The sequence below is a fragment of the Phoenix dactylifera genome, unplaced genomic scaffold (assembly GCF_009389715.1).
Source record: "Phoenix dactylifera cultivar Barhee BC4 unplaced genomic scaffold, palm_55x_up_171113_PBpolish2nd_filt_p 000311F, whole genome shotgun sequence".
NCBI classification, from domain to species: Eukaryota; Viridiplantae; Streptophyta; class Magnoliopsida; order Arecales; family Arecaceae; genus Phoenix; species Phoenix dactylifera.
The window spans coordinates 50,713-74,187 of NW_024067782.1; the positions used below are offsets into that span (position 1 = coordinate 50,713).

The 23,475-nt window shown below is 39.0% G+C and overlaps 2 protein-coding genes across 2 annotated transcripts; one reads left to right on the forward strand and one right to left on the reverse strand.

The window, feature by feature from the left end:
- The first annotated feature begins 4,344 nt into the window (after positions 1-4,344).
- On the forward strand, positions 4,345-22,390 carry LOC103719725 (auxilin-related protein 2-like). The gene is made up of 8 exons (XM_008809102.3): positions 4,345-5,181; positions 8,610-10,125; positions 10,203-10,341; positions 10,451-10,548; positions 10,683-10,748; positions 10,919-11,008; positions 19,085-19,261; positions 22,027-22,390. The coding sequence occupies exons 1-8, from the start codon at positions 4,514-4,516 to the stop codon at positions 22,063-22,065; spliced, it is 2,793 nt and encodes a 930-aa protein (XP_008807324.2). The 5' UTR covers positions 4,345-4,513; the 3' UTR covers positions 22,066-22,390.
- On the reverse strand, positions 12,747-18,291 carry LOC113463571. Its single transcript, XM_039118137.1, has 2 exons — positions 12,900-18,291; positions 12,747-12,864 (listed from the first exon to the last, which is right to left on the reverse strand). The coding sequence occupies exon 1, from the start codon at positions 18,066-18,068 to the stop codon at positions 16,605-16,607; it is 1,464 nt and encodes a 487-aa protein (XP_038974065.1). The 5' UTR covers positions 18,069-18,291; the 3' UTR covers positions 12,747-12,864; positions 12,900-16,604.
- Positions 22,391-23,475: the final 1,085 nt, after the last annotated feature.

Here is a 23,475-nt window from a genome sequence, read left to right on the forward strand (position 1 = left end):
GTATTGAATTTTGAATGTCTAGTTGATATATCCAAAAAATAATAGCCAAATCAGCTCCAGATCGGTGGTAGAGCACTAGACTCACTTAAGTATCAGCCTTTCTTAGGCACGTATGCCTTTTTGACAAGCTTTTCTTTGACACTATTAGTTAGTGGATATAATCACTAGAAATCACACAAATTCAATTTTTACAAAAGTCTAAGTGCAAACTTAAATTTGTTGTTACGAATTAACCAATTTTCAAAATTTTCATTTGAATTTTTCGAATTAGTAATAATTGATTACTAATTTTGTGCCAGCAAATCAAATATTATAATTGAGATCTAAAATGTCAATTCAATAAATTATAAGATTTATTATCTTATTAGAATAATTGATTACTAATTTTATTCTAGCAAATCATTATTGTAATTGAGATCTAAAATGTCAATTCAATGAATTATAAGATTTATTACCTTATTAGAATAATTGATTCTAATTTTGTGCTAGCAAATCAATTATTGTAATTGAGATTTAAAATGTCAATTCAATGAATTATAAGATTTATTACCTTATTAGAATAATCGATTAAGATCTAATAAGTCAATTCAATGAATTAATTATTATGTATTAAATAATTTTCAAATTTTTTATTTGAATAGGATCTGGAAATTACTCCTTGAGGAGTCCAAATGGAGATATGATAAACCTCCTGGAGGTTAAACAAATTATTACCTTTTTAAAATGATTTACTGGATTATATATTACTAACAAAAAAATAAACAAACACTTCTTTGGATTGTTAGCAATATAATATCTAAATAAATAAATGAATCTAAAATTACAATTAATGGAAAGTCTTTATAGGGAATAATATATATATATATATATTATATTCGACATCAAAATAATTCTATTTTAATACAAAAGAAATATATTCTAGTACAAAATAAATCTATTCATTTAATAAAATTAAATCACAAAATTGCAAATCCTATAGATCTACTAATATTAAATTAAAAATATAAGTTAGAGAAAATAGCCTAATTGAAGGCATGTCGAAGTGCGTAGACGCTGTCCCAAATAAGTATTTACCCCCACGTACGGATCTTCACAATCCTCTTCTGAGATACGACAATTCTACAACTTCTTCTTCGGTACGTCTCGGAAGAAGTCAAAACGAACCCGATCGGACTTGCAGATCCAGCGAAGAACAAAATAAAAGAAATAAAATAAAATATAAAAGAGCAAAAATAAAAAATCACAAGTGACTAAGAGGAGGAAAAATTTTTCTCCATAATTTTTTTCAGTATTTTTCTCTATTTTTTTCGTAGGATGAAATTAAGGGGTATTTATAGGAGTTTTGAGCAGGAGCAATTTGGTCTTTTAGTGGATGCGTCCACGCCATCCGCGGATGTACCCACGATGATTTCGCAAACGCCTGCTTTTATTCCCAAAGCGAACATCCCAGCGGAGATGTCGCGATTGACCCACGTCATTCCCAGCAAAAACGCCCAACGGGCATTTCCAATTTCAAATGCGCACCGACCAAGTCTCGGGCCACGTGTGCATTTAAATTTTTCCATCATATATTTGACTTGAAGTTTTGATTGATGTCTAAATTTTATGGCCTTGTGATTGTAAGCTACTACTCTTGTTGAAATTAATTTTGCTAAACTCTTTAGGTATTGAGTCCCTTTTTGAGATGGTCAACATTTGCGGGTAGGGATTTAATACTACAAAATAGATTAAGCAAGGAATTTCTATCATATTTGGATGCATTTTCTTTTCTTTTGTTTTTTTGACAACACCAATTGCATAAACAATTACTATTGCTTATATCTAAATGGTAGTTTCTATTCGCATATTAGTGCAATTTGAAACTCCAAGTCTGTCTCATAATATTATAGTTGTGATTATGTAATATAAACAACACTACAGCCAAAGTCCACATGCTTGCTGCTTTTCTCTCTATCCATAAATTTGAGATGTTTGCAGTCATCTCATTGGGTAGCTATATCTTTATCTTCCATATTAGTCTCCTAAAAATGTGCATATTGCACTTACTCTTCGACCGACAAATTGAGCCAAGTGTTATATCCTTGGAAGATAAAACCTCAGCACACAAAATAGATATTATGATTTTAATGCTGAATATTGATATGCAATTTTATTTGAACCTCATGTTGCTTAACCTTGCCGATAGTTTTTTTTTTTTTTTTTATGTGCCTTCTATCATCTATTATTGCACTAGGTTTCTAGATGATTTTGTCTTATTAAACTATTGGCCTCTAAAGACTCATTTGGTTCGTGGCTGAAATCGAGATCGGAATAAGAATCAGGATGGTCATATCCTCATTGTGGGTTCGTCATCAGAATCAAAATCAGAATTGGAATGGAATTTGAATACTATAAGAGAATAGGGATTGGATCTTAGAGAATTGATGCATTCCATCCCTCCTTAGAATTAGAATGGGAATGGGACTCCCCCATCTAAATAGCTGGAATGGGAGCCACTCATTTTCATTCCAGAGTCTAACTCTCTCCAACTTAGCATACTCTAAAGTTAATGGGTTTACAGTTTCTTCAGCCGTGGCCTTCTACAGAGATAATAAATAAGTCGGGGATTAGAAAATATGGCCACTTTAAAACAAGCAAACCATCTACTTGATGACAAATATACCCCTCTTTTTTTCCTCTGATGGACACCCCTCTCCCTTCATTCTATGTTTGAAAATTGAAAGTTTTGCGTACATTCTATATAAAATGCCAAATTATGTGCTTACCCCTATGAAGTTGCAATTTGCATATTAACTTTTGGATTGAGTTGTTTTACATCTTGGCCCCTACCACCCCTCTACATTAGATGACACCATTAAAATGCCATAAAAATATTATTAAATTTATAAAATAATATTTTATCCTCATAGAAACAGATCTAAAAATAAAACTAAAATATTATTGAAAGCTAAATTAAATCCTAACCATCAAATAAAACAAAAACATCTCAACCACTAAGTCAATATTTGAAGATGGCTTAGAATGATGATTTATTTTACTTATATTCATTGAATCGAGTTATTGCAACTAACTTATAATATTTGAAATATTTTTTCCCCTTTGAAACAAATGATAAATATATATATATATATATATATATTCTATTTATTCTTTTGCATATTTTCAAATTTTACAATCTAGAGTAATTAAAAGACATTTAATTCTGTTAGTTCTATATATTTCTCTACATTATACATTAATTTTTCATTAAAATTTGACAAGCAATGTAGAATGTAGATTCATGTGATTTAATGACAATAATTAGAATAAAAACTTATCAATTGCTATGCATATTCCTTTTTATTTGATAAAAAATAAATATACTTCATTTTATTTTTTGATACTTTTAAAATTTAATACTTAGAAAAACTAAAGGATATAAATTTTATTTCAAAATAAATAAAATATATCAATTTAACTTTTAAATAATAAATTTCAAATTTTTAAAAGAATGAAATACAATATACTTTATTTTTGTCTTTCCATCAAAGAAAAAAGATTATGCATAGCTATCGACAAATTTTTATTTTAGATCACATGGATCAACGTTCTACCTTACTTTTTAGTAGTAGAATAAATACAGAATGATCATAAATCATATAATCTTCTAGAAAATATTTAATAAAAAATAATATATGATGCATAAAATATGTGGAACTATTCAAACTAATTAACATATGTTATTTATCTTAAATAGTAACATTATGAAAATATCCAAAATAGTAAAATGAAGTACATATTTTATTAATTTTTCTACCCCCCCCCCCCCCCCAAAAAAAAAAAAATAATTCAATTAGATTAGATATGCAGTCCCTTGGTAGCTAGTTGATATAGACGCACAGAAGGATCACATTACAACAAAAAATGTAATATCAAAAATTTAATGGTGAATGTAAGAAGGGGTAAAATTGAAAAGTCTACGTATATAGGTACATACATACCTATATATATACACATATTTTTTGAGAAAGAACTTTTTTTCCTTTAAGAATCATAAAAGTAAATTCTTTTTTTTTTTAAAGCAACACCAAGTACACACAAAGTCATTTCTATATCTTAATTAGACTAGTCAATTAATCATCCTCCTATGCCATGTTGCCATGGTAAGATCCCAAATGCATTACATTAATCAAGCACTCAGCAGTGCTCTCCCCTAATCAAAAAAAAAATTTCAGCACGCAACTCCACACAGCAAACTTCTTACTCCACGAATCACAACAGTCCATCTCCAGGCAGGCGCGTCCTCCTCTCTCTCGACCGGGGCCCACTGCGGGAGCCAAAAGTTTAATCCCCGATCTCACCTCACCAAACCTCGGTCTCTCGGGCTTGCACTCTCTCTGCCCCCCAACCTCCGAGGCGTCCGCCCCCTCGCCGCCGATCACCGGAGCTTCGCCGAGATCGAAGCCCCCCGCCGAGATATCCGACCGACCAGCTCGATCTCCGCCCCGATCCGCCGTCGCCTCCCCCACAGACCATGGACGAGTTCCCTGGCCTCCTGGCCCGGGACTTCGGCTTCCGGCCCCAGGGCAAGAACGCCCCCATGGCCGCCTCCAAGGCCGCTTCCGTCGGAGGCGTCAATCTTGGGACTGGATCCGCCCGATCCTCCCCCGCCTCCACCTCCTGGAACAAGTCAAGATCCGGCTGGAATTCCACCGGCGATTCCCTCCTTGGGGATCACGGCGTCGAAATCTCGGAGAACCGGAGCTCTCCGGCCTACGACGACGTCTTCGGTGGCCCCCCCAGTCAGTCGAACTCCACCTCCCATGGCCGCTCGGGCTCCGCTACCTCCCCTCCTTCTTTTGACTCCATTTTCGAGGGTTTCAAGGATTCCGGGGCGAAGCCGGTGACGTCGTCGTCCTTGCCCGTATATGATAAGCCCGTCTATGATGATGATATTTTTGATGGGGTTCCGGGCATAAAGAGCTCGTCGATCAAGTATGATGATGTCTTCACCTCGATGTCGGCCGGATCCAATCACGTCTCCTCACCTCCGTATGATGATCTTCTTGAGAATCTCGGGAAGGCAATGCCGGAGTCAAAGGGTGCGGGTGATAAGAGACCCGGGGAGCAGAAGGACCAGGACTTCTCTGGATTTGAGGAGCTGATACCTGGATTCGGTGGGAGCAGTCCTCCGCATAAAAGGTACAATCTTGGCTCCATCAATGATCTCTCTTGGTGATCTTATTCTGCTGTAAATGTTGAAATTCTTGGTGCTCTTGTCTTAGTATCTTTTGCCTTCCCTTCAATGTTGTACCCCTGGACCAATGTTGGATGCTAATTATCCTTATTGAACTTACATTCTTCTAATGAAAATTTGATATTAGAATTTTTGTCTCGTGAGCATTATCTCAATCGAATCTCAGAGAATCTGTTTAAATATGGTTCCAATTAGTCTTTATAGTCGCTTGTTTTTCTCCTTAAATATTTGTTCCTAAATACTGGTTCGAAGTAATAGATGTGAGGATTTAGGCTTGTTGTTATTAATTTTCTGTTTTTTCTTTCATTCCCTTATTTTCTGAGTGTTTTTTAGGAACTAAAAAGTTGCATCAGAGAAACGGTGTTTTCTTAAAGAAAGAAAGTCAAGCCGATGACATATTGAAAACATGACCCACTAATTCATATTGTCAAGCCCGTTGCTAGCCGCAAGTTCACTCTGTTTTTCTTAAAGAAGGAAGGAGAAGCTGATGGCATATTGAAGAGTGAAAACATAATCCATTAATTCATGTTGTCAAGCCCATTGCTAGCTGCAAGTTCACTCTGTTTCCTTCTTTCATTCTGTGGGCTATTTTGAGCTAAGAGCAGCAGTAAATGTATTAGTTGTCAATCAAATGCCATCCCAATTTTGCTAACTTACTATCTCTTTGCTTCTAAAGGTATTGGAATGTTTAAAAGTTAGAGAAAAGTTTTCAGGTTAGCTCTACCTTTTCAAATCTTCTACATTATTGCTTTTCTTTTATTTTGTTCTTTTTAAAGACACGGTACAAATATACTGATATGTGAAATGTATCATACACCATGTATCATTTCGAGTCCTAACGAACATTATATGCATCCTTTTGGATCTTAAGGTGTATGCATCAACATACCATGTAAATCAATATTGGTATACCCATGAATCTAGCAACCAGTATGCTGTATAACAAAGTGACAAAGAGTAAAGTGTGTATATAACCAATGCTTACACACACACACACACATATATTCAATTTTCCGTTGGTGTTTATTTTTGTTGGAGTTATTAAAAAGTGCAGTTTCCATATTTGTGTAGTTTTTGGAGTCTTTAATGTGATTGTTAGTATCAAATATTTATTCTACAGGTTGAGGATATGTCTATGTATTTTGTAAGGCTACTCAGAAACTGTAATTAAAAGGTGTTTATGTTCACGTATATATAGAATATACATCAGGGCGGCTCATGTATTTTTCCTGTGTCATTGCAGGCAAAGTTCGAGCATTGTAAGTTGTAGTACACATACTATGTCAAATCTTGAACCATACCACCAAGAAAAGAAGACCTGAAAAATTCTGTTTATCTTTTTCTCAGTCTGTTACACTATCTCCTGGTTGCACAAAATTGACACTGTTGGATCCAATGTTTCTGTCATATGTATTTTTTTTAGAGTCACACTGCCAACTCTTAAAGTTTCTACAAAACTCCAAACATTCATGTTTGATCTTGGTGAACTAGGTAGTGCCCCCTCCTCTCCTTCGAGAATGTTCTGTGTTCAATCCTTGTGTGGTCGCCAAATACATGGACTTTGTAATTTTTCTTGGGTGGGTATTCCCTCCCATTCTTCCCTCACCCCTCAAAACGAAAAAAAAGAAACAAAAGAAAACAAAAAACATTACTACATTCGATGATAATTAGCGACCTTTATTTTCAAAAAATGGATAAAAAAATGGCATAAATTGCCAATATGAACGGAGACCCTGAAATGATGCTAAAACATCAGTATAATGAACAAAAAGATCGTTCATAACCAATTTCAGTCTATTTTGGTAGAAACTAGACAAAACCACTGAACAATGGACTCAATCCAGTTAGTTTCAAAACTGGCCATGGCTCTGGTTTTAGCCAAAACTGATCCATTTTATTCAAAACTTCAAACCTTAGTTTACATGTGAAAGGTTCTCAAGATTGTTTCTTGGCTACAATTTATGATTTGTGTTGTCATTGCCATCTTTCTTTGAACTACGCATTTTTATTCTACTTTCATTATTTCTTATATGTGTTGGGATAATCTACAAATCATCTTATATGTATCATGATTGGTGATACCACTTTCTTTGAATGAAGAAAGACGGTTCCAAGGTATTGTCCCTAGATAGCTGTTATTAGGCTTTGTTGATTATATTTTGGTCATGACTCATCTATATCAAATAACCGGGCTTATACATTTAGTTGGCTTATGGATTATGGCTCATTATTAGAGGGTTCAACTGCATTTTTTTCTCCACTTGTTTTAAATATTACTTGTAAAAAGGATTAAGGATTAAATCAATAATTGGGAGAGTCTTTTATGAATTATCTATTATTATTATTTTCAACCATACATGAAATACTGCATCAATTCGATGAAAAAAGTTCACCATGTCAAAGTCTTGTCAACTTCTCTCTTTGTCTATAATTTTTATAATTTGATGAGGATATTAGAGGTCTGCTTCTAAGTAACATGAGTTTAAACTACAATCATAATTTTAGTTCTTTCAACAGCCAATTGCCAACTGGCTTTATAGCTTCCATGGTTTTTCTCTCCCAACCTGGACTTGACACCAGTACTTAGACGATCGATGGCGAGTTGTGAGTTGCTAGTAAGGATTTGCTTATTCCTTCAGTGGAGTCTTGTTGACTTTGAGTTGCACTCTGTAGCTGACTGGATTCAGAGCTATGCTCTGTAACTGACCCATTTTGAGGAAAAAAGGCATGGATGATGATGATCATTTATTTACCTGTCCTTATATTTCATTGCTTTTCTCTAGCCATCTTATATAATCCACAATCGATATTTTTTAATTAGTGTTTACTCTCAACTTTTCAGAGCACTTCCAAGTTAATTTATCCTCAACTAGGAAAGCATCATTGTTTGTTGGCACAGGCTAGTGGTCAACTATGTTGCCTAACTTGTTGCACTTATACTGACAGCGGCATGGATATTGATATGTTGTACAACATGGGTGCTTAACAGAATTTGTTTTAATAGTTAAGATGCTTATTTAAAGTAACCATTTTTCCTTTTTTATATCCCGATATATCTTCATCTATTTGTGACTGTATGAAGATGTCATATACTTTATCTTTACATTTCACATTTTCATCTGATATGCATGAATTGTCTTGGTTCTGTGTTAGTTCTTTCCCTCCTCCCAAGCTTGTTGGCCAGCCATGTGGAAAATATACTCCGAAAATGCTGTTTATTTGGTAGAACTCGTCATTTAATGCATCCTCAGTTTTTTTTTTTAATTTTTTATTTTTGTGAGTGTGTTTAGGTGGGGGTGCAGTGTTCTAGTTATTTAAACGATTCATATTGGCCATTCATATTCTTGCCTTAAATGTTACTATTTGTTTGCAGGGAGATTCCAGTGACTAACCAACAAAAAGCTAAACCAACTGCCAGTACTTCAGAAGATCCTTTTGTTGTTTTGGAAACGACATCAACCTCAGCATATTCATCATCTGGGTTGTTCAATGACCCTTTGGAACATATTAGTAGGACTACCAATTCTGGAAGCACAAAAACTGGATCTTCTTCTGTTAGAGGGTCGATATTCGATGATGCTAATGTGTTTAATGGCTTCTCAAATTCAGTGCCTTCATATACAAGTGAGATGAATGACAACCAGGATGAGAACCCCCAAAATAACGTCCAGGGTACGAGCCCTGGGCATCATTTTGGAAAAGAACCACCTCAACGATCTTCAATGGAGGCTTCTGAAAATATCACTCCTAAAATGCAACCAAGTAAATCAGATACATATGGAAGAAATGCCATGGCAGATCAATCTCCAAAATCTCATGACCATTTGGAGAGAACAGGTGACCAATGGCTTACTGTTAATGAAATTCCTCTCTCTACACAACCTACAACTGCTCCGCCACCTTTGAGACCTCCTCCTCCACTTGTCATCAAACAAGCGCCCTTTGAAGCAAATACCAAAAGAAGGGAAAATGAACCTTTTTCACAGCCTAGTCAAAACTATTCTTATCCTAAAGATTCAGTGAAGAAATCTAGTGTATCTCCAATAGATGAATTAGAAGATTTTGCCATGGGAAAGCCTCAAACATATGCTTATGATCATGAAGAAGTATTCACCAATGAAGGGGAAATTGAGACGAATTCAGCTGCAGCAGCATCTGCAGCTGCTATGAAGGAGGCTATGGATAGAGCTGAGGCGAAGATTAAACATGCTAGGGAGGTAAGGGGGAGAGAACGAGCACAGCAAGAAAGAGATGGAAAAGCCAAGTCAGATGCTCAGGATATAGAAGATAAAGAGAAACAAGAAAGACTAGATCGTGAAAGGGAACAGAAGGAAAGGGACGAGAAGGAGAAGGAGCAAAAGAGACTTGAAAGGGAGAGAGAACTAGAACTTGAGAGGGAAAGGGAAAGAGCAAGGCAAGCTGTGGGAAGGGCTACAAGAGAAGCACGGGAAAGAGCAGCTGCTGAAGCCCGTGCGAAAGCTGAGAGGGCCGCTTATGAGAAGGCAGCAGCTGAAGCACGTCAGCGTGCTGAGAGAGCTGCAGTACAGAGGGCAGCGGCTGAAGCACGTGAAAGAGCTGCAGCAGAGGCAAGGCAAAGAGCTGAGAGGGCAGCTGCAGAAGCCAGGGAAAAGGCTGCTACAGCAAAGGAGAGGGGTGCTGCAGAATCTAGAGAGAAGGCTGCAGCTGAAAGGGCTGCTGTGGAGAGAGCTGCAGCAGAAGCACGGATGAGAGCTGAAAGAGTAGCAGTAGATAGAGCTAATGCTGAAGCTCGTGAAAGGGCTGCTGCTGCTGCCAGAGGAAAGCAGAACAAGACCGAAAATGATCTTGAGTCATTCTTTAGTATGGGTGCTCGAGCAAATAGTGCACCAAAACAAAGGGCTACTTCCGCGGTGAGAACCCATGTTCAATTTGTCAGCATATCCATTGTGATTTAAGCAGGTTATCACTTGCTGCGTGGATGTTTCAGGCGACTATGTTTGACACTCAAGCTCAAGGCAGGGGCAGTTCTGATGCATCTTGGAGGACATCTTCTGGTTCTTCATCCACCATGAAAAAGGCATCATCTACAACAAATATTGCAGATGACTTGAGTTCCATTTTTGGAGGTAGTATTCTTTGGGTGCAACTAGCATTAATTTATGCCATCATGTGAGTTCTTTTTTACTTAATAATTGCTATTCGACTAACATATTATTATTGCTAATTTTTTTGAAGCTCCTTCATCATCTGGAGAATTTCAAGATATTGAGGGAGAGAGCGAAGAAAGAAGAAAAGCTAGATTTGAAAGACATCAAAGAACACTTGAGCGTGCGGTAATGGCGTTTTTGTCTATATTGTACTGCTTCAAACTGAGGATAGGCACTTGCACTCATCACTGATGGTTAAACAAGAAACTCTATACTCTTTAGATGTTATAATTCTGGCTTGACTAAGTATGTTTGTCCAGGCAAAAGCTCTGGCCGAGAAGAACGAGCGTGATTTGCAAACTCAGAGGGATCAGGCAGAGAGACATGTAAGCCCTCTATACCTGAATGAAGCAGTTAATATTCACATTTATTTACATTCAAACTAAACATACAAAAGGATCACTTCAGTTACAATTACATTTGATATAGGTTCTTGTTCTGAAGACCTTCCATGTAAGTTGCTATTTCCTCTAATGCTGCTCTATGCTGTTTTCAGAGGATCGCTGAAACACTGGATGCTGAGATAAAACGGTGGGCAGCAGGGAAAGAAGCCAACTTACGTGCCTTACTATCCACATTGCAATATGTGAGCCTGTTTTCTTTCTTTTTATAAACTTGGTTGACTTTGTTGCTGATGTTTCTTGATTGTCATTTTGTGTTGCTAAACTTACCCACCCCCTACTCCCCCCACCCCCAAAAAAAATGTTTTTTGGCATCCCCAGATTCTGATGCTTGCACTCTTAATTGGCTGTGACCTGTTCTTTTCTGTTTGGTGTTTTACAACCTAGATATTGACTTTGTTTGGATGGAATTGCATGCTAGACTGTAATAGCAGTGCTTACCATCTTTGGTGAAGTCACGAGGATGATCTTTTGACGATGGCATGTGACTATTGCAGTTACTGCTGATTCACTAATTTCAGAATTTTAGTTACTTTTTCAAACTTCTGCAATCTGAAATTCACTTATATAGGATGATACCTTCAGCAGAAAGGTTACCATGATTCTACAAACTGCTACCAGTAATTTGGGATGCCTAATTGACTAGTTTGTTTGATGCACTCTTTCTTTTTGTCTCATGTTCATTATTTACTGCTTAAATGGTCTCTGAATGTCCTCTGATTTTCGTTTGCCTTTGAAGTTGTTCCTGTTTATGATATTCATGCTTTGCATTTGTAGTCCATGAACTGCAGACTATTAATTTCAAAAAATTGAGTTTGTAATGTCAAAACCAAAATAGAGCAGCAAGACCTTTATGTATAACAATTGTACAAAAATAACAAGCCTTAATCCGTCCGTCTTTTTGTGTGCCCTACTTCCCTGGTGCTTCTTTCATAAGGTCGAGTTACGTAAAAAAAAACCATCTTCTGGTCAATTTTCAATGGTTCATCCAATTTGTCGTGACTCTACACCTTTTTTTTCAAATCACCAAGATTAGAGGCCTACCTCATCCTTGCGCATGCTGCAGATAGACATGTTATTTCAGATTGTTACTCCAGTGGGCGCAACTCCTAAATGTCCTTTATGTTCTCATTGCAGCTCTGTCTATCAAGTTCTCACACATTGACCTCAACATCCTTTAAAATCTTAGAGCCTAGAAATGAGCTAAATATGCCATGAAGTCTCATTGTAAAGGCCCATTACTGTTATTGGTTCAACTTTGGGAGTCCCAACACTCAGCATACTGCACATTTCCACACCATTAAATATATATTGATGCACGCTTCAAAGGTTTTCCCCCTTCCTCATCACCCACCAATTTATCTTTCTGTAACTCGCAGATGCCTTTCTGAATCAATAAAAGCCGCATGTCAATTATTCCTCATTTATTTCTTTTTTTAATCATTACTTGAACGTTAATTACTTCTGAAAAATTGGTCTTCCATGTATCACATGAAGCCCTTCTTAATTGCCTAGATTAAGAATTTGCCAACATTTGTATAGGAATGTTATTAGGTTGAGAATTGGTAGCATAATTGTAATTTTTTAAAAAGATCAAACTTTGCCTTATCAAAATAACACCAATCTAAACGGATAAGGTGTAGTTTAAGGTGAAAGATAAGATACATTTGTATAGGAATGTTATTAGGTTGAGAATTGCTGCTAAATATTAATAATGATAGGTTCAACCGGTAAGGCGCTGCTGAATATTAAATTTTTAATAATAGGGGATGCATTTAACCTACGCTGCAATGTTCAAATGTATTCCGGCGCACACCCAAAACATCCATAAATGTACGTATGTGTATTTGCCTTCATCCTTAATGATCTCATATTGTCTATTCCTTGCACCCCCCCCCCCCCCCCCCCCCCCACAAAAAAAAAAAAAAACAAAAACAAAAAAAAACATTTTTAATAAATTAATGAATATATTATTTTTGGGCTACCTGCCAAGCACGTAGATGCTAGTTGGTCCCCTAGCTGCAGTTTTTCTATTCTAGACCTTTCACTCCGATGGCTTATTTTTCTATTCTAGACCTTTCACTCCGATGGCCAACCTTTCATATTGCATTCATATTTTCTTGTTAGCTACCTTTGATGTCAGTTCAAGCTTTTCCCTATCCTGTCTTATTCCATCCATGTAACCTTGTGCCTTTTTCTACATCAAAGTTCTTACTGAAGCCCCTCAATTTCTTTGTTGCACATGCCTATACCATTTCAATCATTTCTGCATCACTATGTCCTTGATTCATGCAATTACTACATCCCTTCTAATATTGTCATTCTCACTCTATGCTTGTTTACTACACATGCACCTCAACATTCTTGGCTCAGCAACTCTAAACTTATTTTTTCTTTGGTCCTACTTTTGGGGGCATACAACATTGCGAGATCTATTTTCATTCTAGAAAAATTTCCTTTAGTTCACCCAGATATTTCATCACGTGCCGTAGAAGCACGTTAGCTAGCTCTAATTCTATCACACACACCCATATATTCATTGGTCTCTTCATTATTTGTATATTGGATCCTATATAATAAAAACAGTCACTTTGTGGTATCTTATAATCAATCAACCTTAATAGGAGCCTTATCTTTGTTTGTATTCTCACTAACATTGCATTTCGTACATTTCTATTTTTGTTTTGTGGACTTTTAATCTCTTTCAAGCTTTCTTCTATAAATACAGTAGTTTTTAGTCTTCTCTCTCTCCCCCTCATTTTGCTCCCCAAGCAATGCAATATCACCTGCAGAAGACACACCATGGTACATCTACCTAACTACTAGCAGTTAGTAGTGACTATCTATAATTAAGATACTGAATATTGTTTAAGACTACCATGGGTCATTAAGCTCAAAGGTTTTTTTTAAAACTAGTTTAAACCAAATCCCCACTCCTATAACCTTGAGATGGCTAAAACAACATTCTTCCTGTTATTATTTTGGATAAGTTCCCAAATTGAAATTGAAGTTCATAAACTTTAACCATCAAGAAACAACTTTGTGAGGAGGGTGATCTCAAGAAAACTTCCCTCAAAAAGAGTATTTCAGTCTTTGCGAGATTCTAACACAATACTATGGAGAAATTACTGAACTAGAGAAGTTCGGCATTTCAGAAATGCAATTTTGGAAGAAGAAAAGAACTCGACATCTATCAATATAATTCTAAATATGCTGACTACAAGAAGAATGGTCAATATAAATTCTAAATATGCTGCTTACAAGAAGAATGGTCATCCTTTTATAGGTTAAGCTTCATTGATACTCTTGGTTTAGTTTGAAAATAAATCAAGTAGCACTTTGCAAGCTAGTCTCTTAAAATATTGCAAACTATAGCTGAACAAAGGGAAGATAAAAGTAATTCTTCATTACTTATAATGATGGGAGTGTGTATTTACTATGGTGCCTATTGGGGCACTAATGACAGGTGCCCCTTTATTTTCATCCCTTCTTATGCAAGCTGAATGAAAAAAACCCTATAAGGGTCTCACTGTGAAGGAAGACTTATCCTTCCACAGAAGTGTGCTAGAGCTCTTTCACTTATCTCTTTCTTGAACAATGGAAAGGTATTTCTTTCACACTTTCGTTTAAATAATAAAAAGAGAATTCTTTTGGAGTTTTTTTTTTTTGTGCTAAAAACGGGCATTTCATACTACACGGGTACGAATACATCCAGCGGAATCTGCAAACAAAAGGTCCCGGAATGCACCGGGCAAGTCATCCTTACCAACCCATAGGGTGCCTCTTGAGTGGCTCGCAACATACTCCACCACCCAGTCCGCCGCCCCGTTTGCCTTGCGATAACATGCATAGCCTGAAAAGTAAGCCCCTCCCTCACCATCAACCATATATCACGGAGCAAAGAATGAACTCCTCCATCGCTGTGAGAGCCCTTCTGGACCCAGCTGATCACTGTGGCCGAATCATCCTCTAGGAGGATGGAACTCGCCTGAAGTACATGTCGTGCATACCGTAATCCTATCCAAGCCGTCCGCAGCTCTGCTCCTGGGACCGAGGTATCGAAGATTTGACAACCCCCTGTTGCCACCATGCTGGAGCTCGGACCCCTAATAACAAAACCTGCTCCTCCCCTCCTGTCTCCGTCCAGGACTGAGCCATCAAAATTGACCTTGAGGAAGCTTAGGGGTGGGGGCTTTCAGGTGAAAAACACCGTATGAGAAGCTGCTGAAGCAGTATGAGAGCCCCAGGTGTCTCAAGCTGTCAAAGGTTTATGATCCAGACCTGCATGAAGGAACTCTGCTGCCTGTGCCCGAGCCCGCTCCATCACGAACCGTGGGGACAGGCTAGGCTCGCCAAAAACTCGGGCATTCCTGGCCATCCATACCTGGTAAGCTATGCAGGACGCCCTAATAGCCACAGAACTCATCTGGGGGGAACTGGACCAATGCCGGACCTCCTCCAGAAAATAATCCCTCCGGCTCCAAGCTACCACCAGAATCCCGGACAACCTCCAAGCCCCCCTCGCCCATACACACTGGAATAGTGCATGATCCACTGACTCGTCTACCTCACAATACTGGCATAAAGGAGGAATGCTAACACCATGTCGGCTCAGCGCCAAGCTTGTCGGCAGACAGTCCCAGGCTATCTTCTAGAGGAATAATGCAACCCTCTGGTGTAGCCTAAACTTACATACCCAGCCACAGTCCCTACCTAGCTCCGACTCCTGCTGAAGAACCCGAGAAACATCACCAACCCTGAGTCTGGCCCTACAAGTGGTGCTCCATACCCTAACATCTGGACCTGCTGATCTCGGGATGGGGAGAGCCTGTACCCGCTCTGCTAAGTGCTCTCCAAATAACTGGCCCAACCTGTCATCATCCCACTCTGCCTCCCTAGGCATGAGGAGTTCGTGCACTCGGAGCCCCGCAGTCCCCTTACCGCTGATCATCGTCCGCCATAGCCTCAACGGAAGTGCATCCACCTAAGGGTCCTCCATCACGTCAATGCTCCGTTCGTCGCCAATCAACCACTTAGTATGTGCTAGAGCCATAGGCATATACCTCCCAACCTCCCGCCACATGAAAGATGTCCTCCGGCCGCCCACCACCTGGCCAGCTGAGCTTGCATTTTCCATATCTCGCTATCATGACCTGACTCCAAAGTCCATGTGGCTCCAGAACAATTTGCACTGCTCGTCGCGCCAGGAGTGCCTCACATCTCGCCTCGCCAGTAGTAAAATTTACGTGTTTGGATTCCAATAACAGCCAACTTCCCCTTTAAATCCCTCCTTGGTGCATGTATGGAAGAGAAACCATCTAGAGGTTTTACCCCCTTACTTTTTGAGTAGTGATAGACAACTTCCACACATCCTTCCCACCTTAATCATGCTTGTGAGAGAATGCTCCCCGGAAGCCAAACTTGTGAGAAGGATTAACATCAGTTACCAAGGCCACCTCTCCTCATCCTTTTAAATTTTACTAGTTAAGGAGCCTGACATATGGCTGGTCACCAGTATGATTTTGAATATAGATCCATCTATAGGAGCATTTGCTAGCTCTCCTTTTCTACTGCCTGATATATGTCTAGATCGATAAACAACTACCACACATCCTTCATGCCTTGACAATGCATTTAGAAAAGGCTATTAGGAAGCCAAACTTGTGTGTGACATTAACAGCAGATACCTAGGCCACCTCTCCTCATCTTTCCTTTATAAATTTTTTGTTTACTTCTTTTTTTTTTTTTTTTTTTTTTTTTTTTTTTGCTAAGGCGGGCAATTCATACATAGCGGGTACGAATACACCCAATAGAGTCTGAATACAAAAGGTCCCGGAGTGCTCCGGGCATCTCTCTCTCCCCGGCCCATAAGGTACCTCCTGAGTGGCACGCTACATACGCAGCCACCCAGTCGGCCGCCCCATTGGCCTCCCGATACACATGCCTAGCCTGTAATGTGACACCCACCCTCGCCATCATCCAAATGTCGCGAAGTAAGGGGTGGGCACCGCCATGACTGCTCAGACCCCTACGGATCCAACTGATCACCGTAGCTGAATCACCCTCGAGAAGAATCGAGCTCGCATGGAGCACCCGCCGCACGTAGGACAGACCCATCCAGGCCGCTCGCAGCTCTGCCCCTGGAACCGAAATGTCAAAAATCTGATGGCCCCCTGCTGCCAACACATCAGAACCTGGGCCCCTGACAATAAATCCGGCCCCTCCCCTCCTGCCACCGTCCAAGACAGAGCCATCAAAATTGACCTTGAGGAAACTCGGGGGTGGGGGCTCCCAGGTAAAGAATACCCTGTGCGGAGCTGCCGAAGCAATGTGGGAGCCCCAGGTGTCCCGAGCTATCAAAGGTCTATGAGCAGACTCGACCTGGATAATCTCATCCGCTTGGGCATAGGCCCGCTCCATCACAAAACGCTGGGATAGCCGCCGCTCCCCAAACACCCGGGCGTTCCTGGCCAGCCATATCTGATATGCTGTACAGGACGCCCTGATGGCCAATCTCCGCATCTGGGGAACACCGGCCCACTGCCGAACTACCTCCAGGAAGATAACCCTCCCACTCCAGGTGTCCTCCAGGATCTCAGTCATACTCCAGACACCTCTCGCCCTCACACAGTGAAATAGTACATGATCCACCGACTCGGCCACCCCACACTCCAGACATAAGGGGGACAGGCTCATACCACGTCTACTCAAAACTGAGCATGTCGGCAATCGCTCCCAGGCCACCTTCCAGAGGAAGAGAGCAACCCTCTGGTGTAGTCCAAACCTCCACACCCAACCACAGTCTAGGCCCGGCTGTAAACCCAACTGAAGAACTCGGGAAACCTCGCCAATCCCAACACTGGCTCGACAGGTAGTGCTCCAAACTCTGACATCTGGGCCTGCGAATCCCGGAAGGGGGATCGCCCGTACCCGCTCCGCCAGATGCTCCCCAAACAACTGGCCCAGCCTATCGCCATCCCACACCGCCTCCCCCGGCCTGAGCAAATCGGAAACCCGAAGTCCTGCCCCGGCCTCAACACTGATCGTCGTCGGCCATAGTCTGAAAGGCAGTGCATCCACCCATGGGTCCGCCAACACGTCGATGCTCTGTCCGTCACCGATCAGCCACCTCGTATGCGCCAGAGCCATAGGCACATACCTCCCAATCTCTCGCCACATGAAGGATCTCCTCCGAGGAGCTATCACCAGCCCCTCGGGTCCCGCTCGGCCATACCTGGCAATCATGACCTGGCTCCAATGACCGTGCGGCTCCAAAACTGTTTACTTCTTTTTAAGGAGCTTGATATATGGCTTGTCACCAGTATGGTTTTTAAGAAATATCCATCTATAGGAACATTTTGCTACCTTCTCCTTTTACTGCTTGGCCATCATGTCTAGGAGGAAATGATTATGGAGCTTGCCTGATGGGCGGAAAATGATTTGGCTGCTATTGCTGTTGATTTTTCATTTGGAGTTTTTTTCTTTTCTTTTCTTTTTTTTTGGGGGGGGTGGGGGGTGGGGGTGGGATGGATGGATCAGGAGCAATGCTTGACAAGCAAGGGGATGATCGTGGATGCATTAAAAAGATGACATTGAAGTTTCCTCTTTTGACTATTCTCCTTCTCCATCCTTTAAGCTGCTGTGACCTGCTGAGCAATGGAACATTGAAGAGGAAAAGGAGCCAAAAAATGTTAACTGTCATAATTCTACCATATGCAAGACAAACAATTTAGTCTTTCCCCCTGATTCTTTCTGGTTTTCAATATGGAACATATGAGAAAGATGCTTTAGGCATGTATCTGGCAATATGGACATGATTATCTGAGTTAGACTTTAAGTGTATCTCTGATTGGAGTCTCAGAAATGAAAATACATTTAAGCATATTTCTATCATTGTTCAAATTTGATGAAATGTATGGCTTGTTATTTGTGCCACTCTGCAAATGTACCGCATTTACTAGGTGCCTGCAAGATATATTGCTTAAATTGATAAAAATTTGGAACAGAGGAGGTATCATGCAATATATGTCATTCCATATAGGAAGGGATTAAGTTTTTTCTAACACTAAAGGACTAGGTAGTTTATGAATTGAAATTTATAAGGATTCATTTCAAGTTCCTTCTGTTTTCTCCTATTGGAAATTGTTTTTACAAAAGGAGAAAGCTAGACTTTAATTTTGCTTGAGCATGAGAAGTTAAACTGTTTCCCTGTCAGTTATCATTCACTAAGTTTTCTTGTTTGTGTTGCAAACTGCGAGCAGGTGCTTTGGCCTGAATGTGGCTGGCAGCCTGTATCTCTGACTGATTTAATTACTGCTGCTGCGGTGAAAAAGGTTTATAGGAAAGCAACCTTATGCATACATCCTGATAAGGTGCAGCAAAAGGGTGCAAATCTTCAACAAAAGTATATTGCTGAGAAGGTTTTTGATCTCCTAAAGGTATCTATTTAATTATGGTTTGATTTTCCTACAGGTTAGATGATTTAAATTTTTTCTTGGCAGTCATCAAGAAACTATGTTGTTCGAGTTGTTATTGTTTTTAATACTGCTTACTACTTAATGAATATGCAAATTATGGGGTGTTGAAGGAATCCATGAGAACCTATCATTGTTGTTACATACATGGTGTGTAATGCCAGACTATAGTAGTCCATACCAGGCATACTTGTAGTAAACTGATACTCAGTATGCCCCTCATACTGAGTATCGACACCAAGAACTGATTTGTACCAACATTGTACCGGTTGGGTACCAGTAATGGTACTAAAATCAATACTGTGTACATTGTTTACATTATCAGAAAAGAGTAATTTTATTTCTAATTCATTGTGATGGACCTATACATATAGTAAATTGATACTCGGTTACGAAGTGTAGATTGCAAGATGGGAGCATACTAAGACTATACCAGTACTGGGTACCTTTCTAATATATATATATATATATCAGAAAAGAGTAATTGTGTCTCTAATTCATTGTGATGGACCTATACATGGAAATGAACTAACCTTGAATGGGCCTCTGTGATTGAAGTAAATCAAGTGTACAGCATATTATCTAGAAGAATTTTCCTAACACTATACATGCATATTCAAGCAGGCTGTGTGTCTGTGGCATCGTCTGAGTCAAAATCTGAAACTTGTTTTATATGGCCGATGAGGCAGAAATCTTAATGACTGAAAAGACTTTTGTTCCTAGTAACACGACAAGTAGAGGTTAGGTCCCAGTCCCAAGGAAGTTTTCCCTTTAAAAGAAGTTTCGGTACTCTTTGAGTGAAACAATTTGCCTGATGTTCTTGAAAAAAATCTTGGAAAGCTGATTGGGCTTGGAAACTCATTAATCCTTTTTTGTCAAACATTACTTCCATATTATCTGAATAAACTAAATTAAATATCATGTTCAGATCATCTGTAAATGTATTTTGGTGCATGGGATAGCCACATGAGGTACATCCAAATTCTTGTTCCAGACTTGTCTCCATGAAGGCCCCCCTCTGTCTCATTAGAACCTTTCCAAGAACGGACTTCAACATAATTATCATGTTTCTACTTGTATCTGTCAACATGCTTAAATGAAAAAAACCTGGGTTTCTACCACTATATTTCAAGTTTTCAATCACTTGGAACCCTGGTTTTGGCTCCACTAAATGTCCTCTTATTGAAGAATCCATGCCATTTTCTTTGTACCAGCAAAGCTCAACTTACACTGGGACAACAAATTGATTTTCTTCCGTAAATCTTAAACTCAACTGGTATCCAGATTTCTCCATGAAGACATAAACAATTTCTTGATCCATTTTAAGTATGTTGTTTTGAGCTTTTTTCTAAAGAGAGTCCCTTATAATTACCCTAATAATGCTTCCTTGCAATCTGTTTCTTTCACCCAATACTTTGCTAGATTTCCCAAATCTTGCAATGATAGTGAATTGATCTGATTACTGTTTATACAAGTTGGACCAATAAAATTCTATTGGAACCGGCTTCAGCTGGAGCAGCATGTATTCAAATTACATAAATGGGTGACATCATGTCTAGCTCATGTCCCATGGAGGTCAGTTCTAACTCATGCCAGACAAAGACCCCTCTTGACCTATCCACACTTATTTTTCTATCTAGTATGTTTGTCACACCATCTATCTATTGGTGCTTCTATGGAGTTCTCTTGCAACATATGTTTACCATTAAGTGAAACATGAGAAGTGCTTCTGTTGGAGGAACTTTTGTGCAAGTTTCTATAATGTGCTTTCAGAAAAACAGAAGGCAGTGCTGGACATTTCCCAAGTATTTACTCCTAACTTGAGTGTGAGTTCAATTTCCAGAACTGCTTGCTAAAAGATGACAGCCATCATATTTTTGCAGGTGTACGTGCATCACTGAGTTAAATGCATGTCTACTAATTCAGTAGACTGGATATAGAAGTTAATGTATTTTCACCTAAATAAGACCTTTGGTTTTCTCAAACAATCCACTAATTTCATTTTACCGTGACACCGAATTGCAACCTGAAGAGATGAAAAATGTAGTCTCAGTGCTTTGGCCAAATGAAGGCACTACCATGGAGTTTCTGTCATGAATACTCGACTTATTTTTATGAAGCCACGGGTTATAATTTTGGTTAAAACATTTTGGCTTTTTAATAGTCTGAAAAAGAGTTGCAGCGACACATTTTATTGCGCTTCTAAAATGCCTTATTTATTTCATCGTCAGCATAATAATTAGGCTGTGATCTGAAATAGGAAGTGTTTCAGCTAAATCTAGTTGAACTGAAACTGAAATGATACTGCTGAAACTACTAAAATGAACCAACTGATCAGCTACATATTTGAATGAGATTTGACCAAAACATCTTGTTTCTGGGTAAATGCTTCAGGGTATAAGCTAGCAAAATGGTCATGGGACCTGGGAAATAAACTTTGATAAAACAATGAGCTGGCTGACTGCAATCCAGCTGAAAACTTTTGCTGCTGCAGCAATCATGCTGTAGCCATGTAATCTTTGTAACTTGGTCCATGTGCTTGAGTATAGTTTGTCTCATTTTGGCCTTTATTTTTTGTGATTGTTACACCATTTAATGATTCTGAAAGTGGGCAAGTGAGCAAAGGTAATCTTAACGGTTGTGATGAACTTGAGAAAGTGTTCATTTTGTGCTGAATATTATACAAGCTCTTCATTTCTGATGTATATCATCATCATGGTATTAAACAGGAAGCTTGGAACAAATTCAACTCTGAAGAGCTCTTTTAAGATTCTTATGGGACGGCTTTGTTTTCTTGCACGAGCTATCGGGGAGGGTCTGCGAGTACTCAGCTTCAGAAAAGCTTTGTTATGTCTATTATTTTTTATTTTTTTTGTTTCCATATGTGTTGATCATTCAATGTTGCTTCTTGACTACATGCTGCCTTAAGAAAAGGGATTGTTTCTTTATGACTGCTGGAAATATATCTTGCTTTGATCCAGTGTCAAGAGTATCTGAGGCGACTTCTTTGTGCTTTTTTACCTTCTCTGTAATCATAGACTTGTTGAGCACCCCGGCACTCTCTATCTGTTATCTGATGTCATGGATTTGCAATTGAGGTACTCTGCAAGATTGAATACAGACTAATTATTCCTTCATAGTTAGATCAGGATTAAACACGTCAAAATGATGAACCAAGTGCACGCCTTGTTTAGCACATTCCTTGGTATGCGGGATATATGTTCTTTTGCACCTCTGTCTTCTTGGCTTGATTGGCCACCATTTATCTTACTAGCATCAGTTCTTACAATGCATCCCTTAATTTTCCATAGTTATTTTTCAATTCTGCATGAACAGAGCTTTACGCCGACATCAACGGACATTTTACATAGATAAGGAAATGAACAATGACATAAAAATTCTAGAAGGGAAGCTAGGCAAGGGGGATTTCAGACGAAAATTACTTGTCGTTATCCATGAAGAAGCTTCCATCAGACATGTATGGCTTTCTTGACTTGATAAATGACCTAAAGCTGGGGCCAGCATCAAAGAGAGAGAGAAGGGCAAACCCTAATTACTTACATTCCAAGGTTGTTGTTTGCAAGTCGTCTCATAGGCTGGACTATAAAGATCTGCATGCTGTTCTCCATTCATCATGAGGCATATAATATTCCAATGGATATAATCATCATGGGAGGGGTCTCACCTTCTGGTCTCTTCCATGAGTGTTTGTTGCTCGTTATGCAGCTTGCTGGATGCGAGATTATGTTACTTTCGAGGTTTTGATAATGCTGTGTTCATCAAAAAATGATCTCATACCAGAACTTTTATGTACAAGGGCTCTACTAACCATCAAGCCAAGCTATTGATTGGTGTTTTTTATTTTCTTTCTTAAGAAAGCAAAACACCCATTGCAACAGCAATTATTAGCAATTTAACAAATAATAATTGCTTTGTTAAATAAACTATTGTTTTTAAGCAGACATGGAGATTTTGATCCAAAAATTGTATAATACTTGGGTGAATGGTGGAAAGATCAAATCAACAAGAATTTTGTTAATATATTTCATAAGTTAACTCCACATATAACATCATAATGATTATTAGTTTGAATCAACCTGTGGATTCGGGTCAAAACAAATGAGCTCTAGTTTGGAGGTGGTCGCCAACCAAAACCATTTAATAACGGGAAAACGCCG

Excerpts from the sequence above, each read along its gene's own strand:
- LOC103719725 (XM_008809102.3), top strand. The coding sequence starts at position 4,514 with ATGGACGAGTTCCCTGGCCTCCTGGCCCGGGACTTCGGCTTCCGGCCC. Across the intron at positions 10,126-10,202 it reads AACAAAGGGCTACTTCCGCG|GCGACTATGTTTGACACTCA; the intron begins GTGAGAACCCAT and ends TGGATGTTTCAG. Across the intron at positions 10,749-10,918 it reads GGGATCAGGCAGAGAGACAT|AGGATCGCTGAAACACTGGA; the intron begins GTAAGCCCTCTA and ends TGCTGTTTTCAG.
- LOC113463571 (XM_039118137.1), bottom strand. The coding sequence starts at position 18,068 with ATGATTGCCAGGTATGGCCGAGCGGGACCCGAGGGGCTGGTGATAGCT.